Source organism: Procambarus clarkii, chromosome 52, assembly GCF_040958095.1.
Source record: "Procambarus clarkii isolate CNS0578487 chromosome 52, FALCON_Pclarkii_2.0, whole genome shotgun sequence".
Classification (NCBI taxonomy): Eukaryota; Metazoa; Arthropoda; class Malacostraca; order Decapoda; family Cambaridae; genus Procambarus; species Procambarus clarkii.
This window is the reverse complement of record NC_091201.1, coordinates 17,443,901-17,459,392: the sequence shown is the minus strand read 5'-3', so window position 1 is coordinate 17,459,392 and position 15,492 is coordinate 17,443,901. Positions and strand designations below refer to the sequence as shown.

Genomic DNA, 15,492 nt, shown 5'->3' with positions numbered 1-15,492 from the left:
CTCATCTTTCCCTAGTGTCTTCCTTCACATGCTGTGTTAGGAAATTCCTGTCAATAACGTCTACCAGCTTCGCTCCCCACGTCTCCTCCCCGCCATGGGGATTCCTTGTTTCCCAATTTATCTCTCCATGATTTAGGTCCCCCATGACCAGCAGCTTAGCTCTCATTCTATGCACTATTGTTGCTGCCCTCTGCAATTCATCTATACATGCCTTGTTGCTGTCCTCATACTTCTGCCTGAGCCTTCTACTCTTTGGTGGGGGGATTATAGAGTATCAAGATTACCATCTTCTTCCCATCCACTGTCAGAGTTCCATGTATGATCTCGTGCTTTCATTGGTATCCGGATTTTCCAGCTCATCAAACTTCCATTTCGGCTTTTTTAGGAGTGCCACTCCCCCTCCCTGTCTCTGTGTCCTTGCTTTTCTTATCACCTGGTACCCCTTTAGAAAGATTGCATCCGAGATCATGCCATTTATTTTAGTTTCCACTATTGCCACTATGTCTGGGTCTGCCTCACTAACTCTTTCTTTTGTCTCTTCTGCTTTATTGGATACCCCATCAGCATTGGTGTACCAAACCTTGAGACTCTTCTTGGAAACTCTGTTGCCAGAGTTCCCCCTTTCACCCGGGGTCTTGGGGGACTGGGGGTGTCTGGGGGGCGAATGGGGGCTGTGGAGTGTCTGGAGGAGTGCTGGGGGGGGGGGGGTGACAGGGAGTGCCTGGTAGGCGAATGGGGTCTGGGCATCTAGGGGGGTAGGAAGGGCATAATAGGTGTGAAAATTAGGGAGGGTCTGAATGGCATATGGGGATTGAGAGGTAGAGTGAGACTGAGAGTCAGATAAAGGTTGAGAGGTTGGGGGGGAGAGGGATATTGAGGGCAGAGGGCTGAGGGGAGAATGGAGCATGGGTGCTGGGAGTGGAAGAGAGGGTATATTAGTTAGGTGGGAATCGGGGGTAGGTGGGGGTTTTGGGGTAGAAGAGGGAAAGAGGGAGATGGGGGAAGGTGTTAGGGGGTCACAAGGTGAGGGGGTTAAATGTGGGCTGGGGGTGCATAGGAGGGGTGAGGGTTGGGTGGGGTTTGGGGGTGAGTGGAAGAGGGGTGCAGTAGAAGCTGGGATGGAGCAGATGGTATTGAAGGCAATGGGGTAGAAGGGGGTAGGGGAGTAGGAGGGGGGTAGTAGGGGAAAGGGGTGGGAAGGTGGGTTTGGGGGAGGGCATGGCTTGACCCACTGAGGTCGTTGACAGGTGTGATGTAGGAGGGACAGGGGAGTTGTTGGGGAAGTGCAAATGTGGAAGGAGCAGGGGGTTTTGGGGGGCTGAGGCAGGGGTGGGGGGAGGTATAGGAAGGTTGAGTTGGTGAGGATGTGACCTGGGAGGTGAGGCTACGTGAGAGGCTAGGGGTACGGTGTCGTGCTTGCCATCTATTCTTGTGGGCTATTTGCTCATCTTTCGTCATATACCTCTCAATGAACATATTGTAATGGGTTTCACTTCCTCTGAGTAAATGCTTGTTCCTCATTATGTACTCCACAGCCTCCTCATTGGAGAACTGCACCAGAACAGGTCTATTATTGGTACAATTGTAAGGTCCAACCCAGCAGCTGATGTCCACCTCGTTTTCTGCCATTCCTGCTCCAATACATCTCAATATCTCATGCAATTCATATTTTTCCATCTCTATCCTTTCTTGTCTTGTTGGTGCCCCAGATTCGAATAATCCGTGTATTATAATGGTCCGACTCCTCAGTAAGTCACTGTCATGCTGGTAGCCCCCCCCCCCTTGGAGATTCCCCATTCCAACCGCACTCACTAACTAATCCTCTGCCCACTAATCCTCTGCCCTTAGCCATGCTGTTAATCCTTCCTAATTCGTTTGCGATCCAAGCACATTCCTCTCTCAGTCCTCTCTTCCCTTCCTAATCTCTTCCTGAATATAAAGCAGGGGTCTCCAAACTATGGCCCGCGAGCCACATCCCGCCCGCCACATAATTTCATCCGGCCCTCCAAACAAATCCCTGTGTGGTGGCCTTGAAAAAATAATTATCGTACGAATGGTATCGCAGAATTATTCAAAGCTGGGGCTGCTGACTGGTGGCGCTCAACCCGAGTCAGTTTTCCTCTCTCTCGATAGTGTGACGCACAGATACTAATACTGGTAGGTATGTGTTGTGCATTACAACCAATCAGTTGTGTATAACTGTATATTGTGGGGATGGAGGGCGAGTGGGGCTTCGCTGCTTCCGTTTCAGGGAGCACAAACACTGTACAATATTCTTTTCTCTGTACTTTGACAATGCCTTTATCTTAGTTATACAAAATAGCAATAATACTATTGTAGCCAAAAATATTGCATGTTTAAAATAGTTAAAATGGTAACCATTAAGTTTATCAACGAAAGCTGTTGCCATAATATTTACCACTTTATAATAATATGCTATGCTTTTTAACACCACATACAAGCTGTTTTTTTCCTGTAGAATTTATTTCATTTATTTTACCCTTATGTTTTCAGATATGGAAAAGATAAAGAAAAGAAAAGTGAACAGTGAGTGCCGTCGGTTCAATGACGAATGGAAGATAAAGTACTTTTTTGTGATAGCAAATGATAAAGCTTTATGCATAATATGTAGAGACAGTGTTGCTGTTCTGAAGGAATACAATATTCGTCGACACTATGAATCTAAACATGGCTCAAGTTATTCTCACATCACAGGAGCAGAACGCACTAAAAAGTTTGAATCATTTCAGCACAGTCTGCATTCTCAACAAGCTGTTTTCAGTAAGAAAAAATCTGAAAATGAAACTTCAACTAGAGCCAGTTACAAAGTTGCCTATGTGTTGGCTAAAAAAGGAAAACCTTTCACTGATGGTAGTATCATAAAAGAGTGTATAGTGGAAGCAGCAGGAGAGGTATGTCCAGAAAAAGTAAACCTCTTCAAAATGATAAGTCTTGGGTCAAATACTGTTGCTCGTAGAATTGAAGATTTAGGAGGCGACATAATTCGGCAAATAAAGGAAAAAACAAAAAGATTTTGTTGGTATTCTCTTGCGTTGGATGAATCAACTGATGTGTGTGATACTTCTCAGCTCTTAGTATTCATTCGTGGTGTTGATAGTGAATTTAATGTGAGCCAAGAATTAGCATCAGTTCACAGCATGCACACCACAACAACTGGAGAGGACATTTTCAATGAAGTAAGTAAATCTATGACAGAATATAACCTGGAATGGAAACAAGTGCAGTGTGTGACAATTGATGGAGGAAAGAATATGTCTGGGACAAAGAAGGGTTTGGTTGGGCAAATTACAACAGCTTGTGAGGTTGGAGGATTCTCAAAACCCATTTTTCTGCATTGCCTTATCCATCAACAAGCATTGTGCCTAAAATATGTTGATATGTCTTGTGTCATGAAACCTGTTGTTTCTGTTGTTAATTTCATTAGATCTCATGCACTCAACCATCGCCAGTTCCGTGATTTCTTGAAAGAAATTGATGCGGAGTTTGTTAACTTGCCTTATTATACAGCAGTTAGATGGCTTAGTTGTGGAAAGGTTTTGCTGCATTTCTTTGAGCTCAGATTAGAAATTGATTTATTTCTCACAGAGAAAAATAACCCTCAGCCATTATTATCAGAATGTGAATGGATTTGGAAATTGGCATTTTTTGCAGATATGACAGGTCATATGAATATGACAGGTCATATGAATATGACAGGTCATATGAATATGACAGGTCATATGAATAACTTGAATCTGAAATTGCAAGGCAAAACAAATTTGATCAGTGACTACTTTGTTCATGTCAAGGCATTCAGAGCAAAACTTGCGCTACTTGAAGGCCAGGTGAAGGTTAAGAATTTTGCTCATTTTCCATGTTGTGAAAAATTTCATGCAGAAAGTAAAGTTGAATTTCCTTTTTCATTTGCAAATGAAATAATTTCAGATTTGAAAAAACAGTTTCAGAAGCGATTTGCTGACCTTGATGCCAAAGCAAATGAAATCAGGCTCTTTCATAATCCATTTGACTGCAATGCTGAAAATCTTCCAACTCAATTTCAAATGGAAATTATTGATCTCCAGGCAGATGACAGACTGAAAGATAAGTATAGAGAAGGAAATCTGATTGAGTTTTATAAATGCCTGCAGCCAGATCAGTTTCCAAATTTGATAAAGTTTGCTTGTAGTTTTGTGTCCATTTTTGGTTCAACATACTTGTGTGAACAAACTTTTTCCAAAATGAAGTATGTGAAATCTAATTATCAAGCAAATTTGTCTGATGATCACTTGAAATCAATTCTTACAATTGGCTCATCTAATCTGGAACCTGATTTTAATGAAATTTTGAAGTCAAAACGACAGTATCATTCGTCACACTAATTTGGTTGCATAAAACTAAAGGCAGGAATCTATTTAGTTTACCCTGATTTTTTCCAAAAAGATATGTTCTAATTTTTCCATGTTTATACTTTAATATTTGAGGAAATATAAATTACTGGCACTGATTTTTTTTTTTTTTTTTTTTTTTTCATTTTTTATTCCTCCGGCCCGCATAAATATGGGAAATATATAATGTGGCCCTTACATTGACAAGTTTGGAGACCCCTGAATAGAGCATAAGCTCTTGTTTCGGCCTCTCTACTGCATCCTGTATTTGGTGAAATAACTCGCTTTTAATCCCTTGGATTAGATCCTCCATCCAATCGCTCCTTCTCTCTACAAATTTACCAATTAATTTGTCTATAAATCTGTCCTCATCCTCGTCCCTGCTGGTGACTGACCTTGAGCCCCTTCCTGATCTTGTCATTGCAGTAACAACCTAGCCAAAATGACGTTCCACAATACCTTGCACAATCTGCAGCACAAAAAGGCGAGAAATTATGTGTACTCACCTAATTGTGCTTGTGTGTACTCACCTAGTTGTGCTTGCGGGGGTTGAGCTCTGGCTCTTTGGTCCCGCCTCTCAACTGTCAATCAACAGGTGTACAGGTTCCGGAGCCTATTGGGCTCTATCATATCTACACTTGAAACTGTGTATGGAGTCAGCCTCCACCACATCACTTCCTAATGCATTCCATTTGTCAACCACTCTGACACTAAAAAAGTTCTTTCTAATATCTCTGTGGCTCATTTGGGCACTCAGTTTCCACCTGTGTCCCCTAGTGCGTGTGCCCCTTGTGTTAAACAGCCTGTCTTTATCAATCCTGACAATTCCCTTGAGGATCTTGAAAGTGGTGATCATGTCCCCCCTAACTCTTCTGTCTTCCATCGAAGTGAGGTTTAATTCCTGTAGTCTCTCCTCGTAGCTCATACCTCTCAGCTCGGGTACTAGTCTGGTGGCAAACCTTTGAACCTTTTCCATTTTAGTCTTATGCTTGACTAGATATGGACTCCATGCTGGTGCCGCATACTCCAGGATTGGTCTGACATATGTGGTATATAATGTTCTGAAAGATTCCTTACACAAGTTTCTAAAGGCCGTTCTTATGTTAGCCAACCTGGCATATGCTGCTGCTGTTATCCTCTTGATAAGAGCATCAGGGGACAGGTCTGGCGTGATATCAACCCCCAGGTCTTTCTCTCTCTCGGACTCTTGAAGTATTTCATCCCCCAAGTGATACCTTGTATCTGGTCTCCTGCTTCCTACCCCTATCTTCATTACATTACATTTGCTTGGATTAAACTCTAACAGCCATTTGTTCGACCATTCCTGCAGCTTGTCCAGGTCTTCTTCAAGCCTCAAGCTGTCCTCCTCTGTCTTAATCCTTCTCATAATTTTAGCGTCGTCAGGAAACATTGAGAGGAATGAGTCTATACCCTCTGGGTATAGCCATACCCATTTACGTATATCAGAAACAGGATAGGTCCAAGTACAGAGCCCTGTGGGACTCCACTGGTGACTTCACGCCAGTCTGAGGTCTCACCCCTCACTATAACTCTCTGCTTCCTATTGTTTAGGTACTCCCTTATCCACTGGAGCGCCTTACCAGTTACTCCTGCCTGTTTCTCTAGCTTATGCATCAACCTTTTATGGGGTACTGTGTCAAAGGCTTTCCGACAGTCCAAAAAAATGCAGTCCGCCCACCCTTCTCTTTCTTGTTTAATCTTTGTCACCTGATCGTAGAATTCTATCAATCCTGTAAGGCAAGATTTACCCTAACTGAACCTATGTTGATGGGTTGTCACGAAGTCTCTTCTCTCCAGATGTGTTACTAGGTTTTTTCTCACAATCATCTCCATCACCTTGCATGGTATACAAGTTAAGGACACTGGCCTGTAGTTCAGTGCCTCTTGTCTGTCACCCTTTTTGTATATTGGTACTACATTAGCAGTCTTCCATATTTCTGGTAGGTCCCCCGTTTCCAGTGACCTACTATACACTATGGAGAGTGGTAGGCAAAGTGCTCCTGCACACTCTTTCAGTACCCATGGCGAGATTCCATCCGGCCCAACAGCTTTTCTCACATCCAGCTCCAATAGGTGCTTCTTGACCACATCTCTTGTAATTTCGAACCTATCCAAGGTCACCTGGTTTGCTGCCACCTCTTCTAGCGCCGCGACATCTCCCTGTTCTATTGTAAAGACCTCCTGCAACCTTTTGTTGAGTTCCTCACACACCTCTTTGTCATTCTCTGTGTACCTGTCCTCGCCCACCCTAAGTTTCATCACCTGTTCCTTCACTGTTGTCTTCCTCCTGATGTGACTGTGTAGTAGCTTGGGTTCGGTCTTGGATTTATTAGCTATATCATTTTCATACCTTTTCTCAGCTGCTCTTCTCACACTGACATACTCGTTCCTGGTTCTCTGGTATCTCTCTCTATTTTCTGGTGTTCTGTTATTACGGAAGTTCCTCCATGCCCTTTTGTTCTGCTCCTTTGCTTTCATACATTCCTTATTAAACCACGGATTCTTCCTTTGCTTCTCTGTTTTTTCCTGTTGGGCTGGGACAAACCTGCTTACAGCCTCCTGACATTTTTGGGTGACATAGTCCATCATGTCTTGTACGGACTTGGTTCAGAGTTCTGTGTCCCAATGTATATCCCATAGGAATTTATTCATTTCCTCATAGTTTCCCTTTCGGTACGCCAGCCCTTTGTTTCCCAGTTCTTTTTTGGGGGTGATAATTTCCAGCTCAACCAGGTACTCAAAGCTCAATACACTATGATCACTCATTCCCAAGGGGGCTTCCAACTTAACTTCCCTTATATCCGACTCATTTAGGGTAATATCAGATCAAGCAAGGCTGGTTCATCCCCTCCTCTCATTCTTGTCGGTCCCTTGACGTGTTGACTTAGAAAGTTTCTTGTTGCCACATCCAGCAGCTTAGCTCTCCATGTGTCTGGGCCTCCATGTGGGTCTCTGTTCCCCCAATCTATCTTCCCATGGTTGAAGTCTCCCATGATTAGAAGTCTGGATCCGTTCCTGCTAGCCACAGAAGCTGCTCTCCCTATTATATTGATGGTGGCCAAGTTCTTTCTATCATATTCCTATCTGGGTCTTCTGTCATTTGGTGTGGGGTTATATATGACTACTATTATAATTTTTTGTCCTCCAGTTGCTATGGTGCCTGAAATGTAGTCACTGAAACCTTCACAGTTCTGAATTACCATCTCTTCGAAACTCCAACCTTCTCTTAGTAGCAGAGCTACACCACCTCCTCCTCTCCCTTCTCTCTCTTTCCTCACTACATAGTAGCCCTGTGGAAACACTGCGTTTGTTATGATTTTCGTTAACTTTGTTTCTGTGAGTGCTATTATGTCTGGGTTTTCTTCTAGTGCCCATTCTCCAAGTTCACTTGTTTTATTTGAAATCCCATCTATGTTAGTGTACATCGCCTTGAAGCTCACTTTCCTCTGTTCATTTTCATGTCCCTTTCTTGGCGAGCATTCTGCTGGTGTGGGAAGCTGTTCCGTGGGTGAGAGGATCTGTGAGGTGGTTTGCAGGGTCTCAGAGGATTTTGGGGTGGGGGGTGGGGGTTTATGGGAAGGGGGGACAGGTAGGGTGTGGGTTAAGGAGGTAGGGGGGACATGGAGGATACGCAGTGAAGGGGGAGGAGGGATAGGGAGGGTATGGGATGAAGGGGGAGGGGGGACAGGGGGAAAAAGGTGGGAGGGGGGACATGATGGGAATAGGGAAGGGGTGTCATGGTCAGAATGGGGTGGGGTGGGAGGGAGGGTTGGGTGGGGGCAGGTAGGGTGAGGGGAAGGGAGAGTTTCTATGCAGAGGGGGGTGGTGGTGTTGCCCCCCCCCCTCTGGTGTTGCTGGGATGCTGGTTTTGGGTTCTCCTCTTGTCTCTGGGACTGTTGTGATGAGGGCTGTGATTTCCTGGTTTGCTCCTCTCTCCCTGCGCTTCCTCCTTGCCTCTGCTGCCCTGGCTCTCTCCTCCTTCGTCCTGTCCCTCTGCAGGAATACTTTTTTGTATCCCTCCATATGCTGCAGACGACTCTTCCTTTCGAGAATGTCCTCCTTCGTGGTTTCGTTTGTAAACACCACCTTTACAAGTCGGTTTCTGTCCTTGTTGTACCAGCCCAACCTGAAAACCTTCTCTATGTTATGTACAGCCCCTTCCATCTGTAACCCCTTCAGTAGCCCATGTACTGCCTCTCTATCCTTGCCATTCCATTCTTGCCTGTTGGATCCTTCCTGTTCTTTGATGCCTACAACTACCACTGATCTTTTCCTCTCCAGCAGTTGAGTGGTGCACCTTGCTGCTTCCTGTGACGTAGCTGCTCGATCGCTACCTCCCTCACTGTGTCCATTGCTTCTGAGCTCTTTTTCAGTATATCCGCAAATATATCAGGTACAGAGGCATTTCCTTCCAATGTAACATTCCCACCTTCCCTTTGGATGATAATCTGATGCTCGGTCTCTTTATTTTTCTCTGTAAGAGATTTGATCTCCTCCCTTGCTGATGTCAGCTCACTTTGCAGATTGTTAATTGTAATCTTCATTTCATTCATCTCCCTCCTGAATTCCTCCAGAACTTGGGTTAGCATCTCCTTCGTTTGATCTCCCTGGCTGCTTTCCTTGTCCCTGTTGCGGCCTCCTGCCATTTTGTCCCTTGTCAAGAGAGAGAGAGAGCAAGAGAGAGAGAGAGAGAGCAAGAGAGCAAGAGAGAGAGAGAGCAAGAGAGCAAGAGAGAGAGAGAGCAAACAAGAGAGAGAGAGAGCAAGAGAGAGAGAGAGCAAGAAAGAGAGAGAGCAAGAGAGAGAGCAAGAGAGAGCAAGAGAGAGAGAGAGCAATGTGTGTGTGTGTGTGTGTGTGTGTGTGTGTGTGTGTGAGTGTGTGTGTGTGTGTGTGTGTGTGTGTGTGTGTGTGTGTGAGTGTGTGTGTGTAAGTGTGTACTCACCTAATTGTGCTTGCGGGGGTTAAGCTTTGGCTGTTTGGTCCCGCCTCTCAACCGTCAATCAACTGGTGTACAGATTCCTGAGCCTGCTGGGCTCTATCATACCTATGTTTGAAACTGTGTATGGAGTCAGCCTCCACCACATCACTTCCTAGTGCGTTCCATTTATTAACCACTCAGACACTGAAAAACTTCTTTCTAATATCTCTGTGGCTCATTTGGGCACTCAGTTTCCACCTGTGTCCCCTTGTGCGTGTGCCCCTTGTGTTACATAGCCTGTCTTTATCTACCCTATCAATTCCCTTCAGAATCTTGAATGTGGTGATCATGTCCCGCCCTAACTCTTCTGTCTTCCAGCGAAGTGAGGTTTAATTCCCGTAGTCTCTGCTCGTAGCTCACACCTCTCAGCTCGGGTACTAGTCTGGTGGCAAACCTTTGAACCTTTTCCAGTTTAGTCTTATCCTTGACTAGATATAGAGTTCATGCTGGGGCTGCATACTCCAGGATTGGCCTGACATATGTGGTATACAAAGTTCTGAATGATTATTTACACAAGTTTCTGAATGCCGTTCGTATGTTGGCCAGCCTGGCATATGCCGCTGATGTTTTCCTCTTGATATGGGCTGCAGGAGACAGGTCTGGCGTGATTTCAACCCCCAAGTCTTTTTCTTTCTTTGACTCCTGAAGAATTTCCTCTCCCAGATGATACCTTGTATCTGGCCTCCTGCTCCCAACACCTATCTTCATTACATTACATTTGGTTGGGTCTCTCTATCTCTAACAACCATTTGTTCGACCATTCCTTCAGCTTGTCTAGGTCTTCTTGAAGCCTCAAACAGTCCTCTTCTGTCTTAATCCTTCTCATAATTTTGGCATCGTCCGCAAACATTGAAAGAAATGAATCAATACCATCCGGGAGTTCATTTACATATATCAGCAACAAGAAAGGACCGAGTACAGAGCCCTGTGGGTGACTTCACGCCAATCGGAGGTCTCACCCCTTACCGTAACTCTCTGCTTCCTATTGCTTAGGTTCTCCCTTATCCACTGGAGCACCTTACCAGCTACACCTGCCTGTCTCTCTAGCTTATGCACCCAGCCTCTTATGCGGTACTGTGTCAAAGACTTTCCGGCAATCCAAGAAAATGCCGTCCGCCCAGCCCTCTCTTTCTTGATTAATCTTTGTCACCTGGTCGTAGAATTCTATTAAGCCAGTCAGGCAAGATTTACCCTCCCTGAACCCATGTTGGCGATTTGTCACGAAGTCCCTTCTCTCCAGATGTGATACCAGTTTTTTTCTCACGATCTTCTCCATCACCTTGCATGGTATACAAGTCAAGGACACTGGCCTGTAGTTCAGTGCCTCTTGCCTGTCGCCCTTTTAGTATATTGGAACCACATTCGCCATCTTCCATATTTTTGGTAGGTCTCCCATCTCCAGTGACCTGTTATACACTATAAAGAGTGGCAAGAAAAGTGCCTCTGCACACTTTTTCAGTACCCATGGCGAGATCCTGTCTGGACCAACAGCCTTTCTAAGATCCAGATCCAGCAGGTGTCTCTTGACCTCTCTCGTAATTTCGAACCCTTCCAAGGCCGCCTGGTTTACTTCCCTTTCTCCTAGCACAGTGACCTCACCTTGTTCTGTTGTGAAGACCTCCTGGAACCTCTTGTTGAGTTCTTCACACACCTTAGAACGTCTTCGCCTGTTCTAAGTTTCACTACCTGTTCTTTCACTGTTGTTTTCCTTCTGATGTGACTGTGGAGTAGATTTGGTTCGGTCTTGGCTTTGTTTGCTATATCATTTTCATAACTTTTCTCTGCTTCTCTTCTCACCCTGACATACTCATTCCTGGTTCTCTGGTATCTCTCTATGCTTACTGGTGTTCTGTTATTCCGGAAGTTCCTCCACGCCCTTTGTTCAGTTTCTTTGCTTCCATACATACCCCTATTATACCATGGATTCTTCTTTTGCTTCTAGGATTTTACCTTTTCGGCCGGGATGTATCTGCCTACTGCCTCCTGACACTTTTGGGTGACATAGTCCATCATATCTTGTACAGACTTATCTCTGAGGTTTGTGTCCCAAGGTATTTCCCTTAGGAAGTTTCTCATCTCATAATTTCCCTTTCGGTATGCCAGCCTTTTGTTTCCTAGGCAAGTTTCCTATGCCAGTTTCGGTATGCCCGCTTTGTTTTGTTTCCTTTTGTGTGTGTGTGTGTGTGTACTCACCAAGTTGTACTCACCTAGTTGTGTCTGCAGGATCGAGCATTGACTCTTGGATCCCGCCTTTCGAGCATCGGTTGTTTACAGCAATGACTCCTGTCCCATTTCCCTATCATACCTGGTTTTAAAATTATGAATAGTATTTGCTTCCACAACCTGTTCCTGAAGTGCATTCCATTTTCTCACCACTCTCACGCTAAAAGAAAACTTCCTAACATCTCTGTGACTCATCTGAGTTTTAAGCTTCCACCCATGTCCCCTCGTTTTGTTACTATTCCGTGTGATCATTTCGTCTATGTCCACTCTGTCAGTCCCTCTGAGTATTTTATACAATAATATACAATTTTGTGTGTGTGTGTGTGTGTGTGTGTGTGTGTGTGTGTGTGTGTGTGTGTGTGTGTGTGTGTGTGTGTGTGTGTGTGTGTGTGTGTGTGTGTTAGTGCGCGGGCGCGGGCCCTGCGGTTTACTTACTGAGGAGAGTGACGATGAGGACAGGCAGCTGCCACCGGCCGTACCCGACAGCACTGAAAACGACGTCGAAGTTGTCCTCCTCGTCCATTACTGCTTCTCCCGCTGTAAACAACACAAAATCAAATTGTATTTTGTTGGCACAAAATATATATGTATGAATGTATGTATGTATGTATGTATGTATGTATGTATGTATGTATGTATGTATGTATGTATGTATGTATGTATGTGTGTGTGTGTGTGTGTGTATTTGTTGGTTCGGAAACAGGGCTGCTAATTTGTGAAGAAATAATAGAATTTTGCGTATTTTTGATGTCCACGATACGCATGTATGTGCGACTGTTGGTTTTGGAAACAGGTTTATTCAGTTTGAGGACAAATATTGGAATTTTATGTATTTTTCGAGGTCCAGGAATGTTTACCCCCATGTATAATGTATCTAGCTCCTCAGTGAGTGGCCAGATGCAGGATTTGCTGTACGATATTAGGGGGTCTATTTTGGTTGAACTCAGCACTGCATAATTAATTATTTATAGCTCTAGGTGTATTTTTGTTTGTAATTTTCAAGGTTTGTTAATGATAGTATCTCTGCTCATAGACCAATCTTGCTAAGTTACCAGATGTACGATAACTATCTGTGAAATATAGTGTACCATTTAGCTACAGAGTTCCGTAAACGCTGTTGTTGTCTAGAAGTTAAGTATACACAAAATGGTCGAGGAACTGCTGTAAATCTCTCCTGCAATGATCCAGTACTGCGATTACTGATATTGTCATTTAAAATAGTGTGCATCCCTAATGTATTTTGTTAAAAACTAGAATGTAAACTATTATCTATGTAAATAAAAACGAAAATGCTCGTTTGTACAAAATCGCTAATCTCCGAAAGTCCTTTACCGATTGCTTTGAAATTTTCACACAACGTTCCATTCGCATTCGGGCAGGTTTTTATATACATACTACATAGATGTCACGTCTGTGACGGGAAAAACCATGCTTTTGTAAAAATCTGTGTTTATCATGTTTTTTTTTCATATGAGGGAAATCTTCGAAACCTCTTTACCGATTGCTTTGAAATGTTGACACTACGTTGCATTCGAATATGCGAGTGTTTTTATATACCTACCATATACATGCCTCACCAGTGACAGGATTTTTTTTTTTTTAACAGCGCCATCTGTAGGACATAGGAGCAACACACACTGTAATCTCTGAAAGTTCTTCATTGATTGCTTTGAAATTTTGATACAACGTTCCAATCGAATATGTGCGTATTTTCATATACCTACTATTTAGATGCCACACCTGTGACAGGTAAAAAATATTTTTTTTGGAAAAACAGTGTCATCTATTGCACGAAAGAACAACACACACTATACAAAATATGTTACGATTCCATTTCAATGTTTCCAATTGCACTGATAAATTGAATTTTCATAAATTTCGATTTTTTTCAATTTGATTTAATTATTTTGTGTGACATTGCGTTGGAATTGAGCTGTGTCGTTTACCATACCCTTCATTTCATGGGTATAGTTTATTTGTTTCTTTATTTCATTGTTTTTCATTTCGTTTTTTAACTGTTCTGCTTATTTTTCAGTGCAATTGGTGGAGAAATTGAGCTGTGTCGATTGATCTGCATTTGAATATAAATATTTCGTTAGTATTTCTTGTTTTTGTTTTGAAAACAAGAAAATAAACAACATGTTTACCTTTACAACACGGCCTTGACCATATTTTCAAACCCAGAGAAATATGGTAATCTTGGGCATTGTATTATATCAAATCACGTGATTCTTTGGGGCACACGTGAAAAACACAAATGCGAACAAGCCTGAATGGTCCTCAGTCATATATGCAACCGAAAACTCACGTGTGCCCCAAAGAATGAGGTGATTTGATAAAATACTATGCCCAATATTACCTTCAGAGCGCCGTCGGGATGATGGGGTAAATAGTTTCGGTTACAAACATCTTTTGAACGGTCGTGAAGGTCGGGTGATGAAGGTTTTCTGATATCCAGTTGCATAGCGCTCCTTCCCGGTCCCCCCCCACCCCAGCCTCCCCTCCCACCCCCAACCCCTAACCTCCCTGCCAACCCACCCAAGTCTCCCCTGCATACCTCAACCCATGACCTCCCACCACATGCCCCTCCAGCTCCCCCCATCCCATGCCCCAATTAACCCCCAACCCCAGACCCTCTCAGCCGCACCACATCAGATCCCCCTAGCATCCCCTGTACCAGACCTTCACAACCCCCTCACACCCCAGATCCGCCCAGGTCCTCCTTCCGAAGCCCTCCCACCTCAGGCATCCCTTGTCCTCCAGCTCCAGTGGAATCAACAGAAACTGAGATTGGACAGAAGAGAGTCAACTTCAAGGTCATATACACGAACATAGATGGGAATACAAACAAGGCTAGTGAACTTAGGGAAAGAACACAAGAAGTAAACCCAGATGTAATTGGACTCACAGAAGCAAAATTATCAGGAATCATAACGAATGCGGTGTTTCCCTAGGACTAGCCTGTTATAAGGAAAGAGAGGGAAGGATGGGGAGAAGACGGAGTGGCTCTACTGATGAGAAGGGAATGGAGTTTTGAGGGTTATTGCAGGGAGGTAATGTGGTTATTCCGGGCTGCAAAGGGTTCAGAGACTTCATCACAGGCACCATGACGATGGGAGGACCAAGAGTGATATATAACCCACCTCCAAATGACAGAAGACCCAGGCAAGAGTATGACAGAAACAACATGGCAGTTAACACTATCATTGAGAGAATAGCCGCTGCTGCCTGTAGAAATCGATCCCATCTGCTCATAATGGGGGAATTTAATCACGGAAGGATAGACTGGGAAAAAAAGGAATCAAATGGAGGTGAGGAAACATTAAGAGCGAAACTGTTGGAAGTGGCGACTAGAAACTTTTTAAGTCAGCATGGCAAGAATCCCACGAAAATGAGAGGCAATGATGAACCAGCAAGACTCGATCTAGTATTTACTCTGAACGATTCAGACATAAGGGAAATCGGTCTTGAAGCCCCTGTGGGTATCAGTGATCACAGTGTACTGTAGTTTGAGTATCTGGTCGAAGAAGGGTTAATGTACTCAAAGAAGGGACCAGAAAGCAAGAGGCCGGCATTCCGGAAGGGAGACTATGAGGAGATGAGAAAAGAGGTTTTCACCTCAGAGCAAGGAGAAGTCCCAGAGATAAGAGAGGGAATATCAAACCAGATAACACTAGAGGAGTTTGTGATTACCAGTGGGGAGGTGAGGAAGTATCTGCTAGATTTGGACGTGACAAAGGCTATAGGCCCGGATGGAATCTCACCATGGAATCTAAAGGAAGGAGCAGAAGCTCTGTGCCTGCCACTCTCAATGGTGTACAACAAATCATTGGTAACAGGTGAACTGCCAAAAATTTGGAAGACGGCCAATGTAGTCCCAATATA

At 44.0% G+C, this 15,492-nt stretch overlaps 1 protein-coding gene across 1 annotated transcript in view; it reads right to left on the bottom strand.

The window, feature by feature from the left end:
• Positions 1-15,492, bottom strand: part of LOC123763725 (organic cation transporter protein-like) — a 551,940-nt gene that overhangs the window by 443,497 nt on the left and 92,951 nt on the right. The window contains exon 2 of the mRNA XM_069304407.1: positions 12,043-12,144. Coding sequence (XP_069160508.1) covers positions 12,043-12,130 — 88 coding nt within the window. The 5' untranslated portion in view covers positions 12,131-12,144. The remainder of the gene's footprint in view (positions 1-12,042; positions 12,145-15,492) is intronic.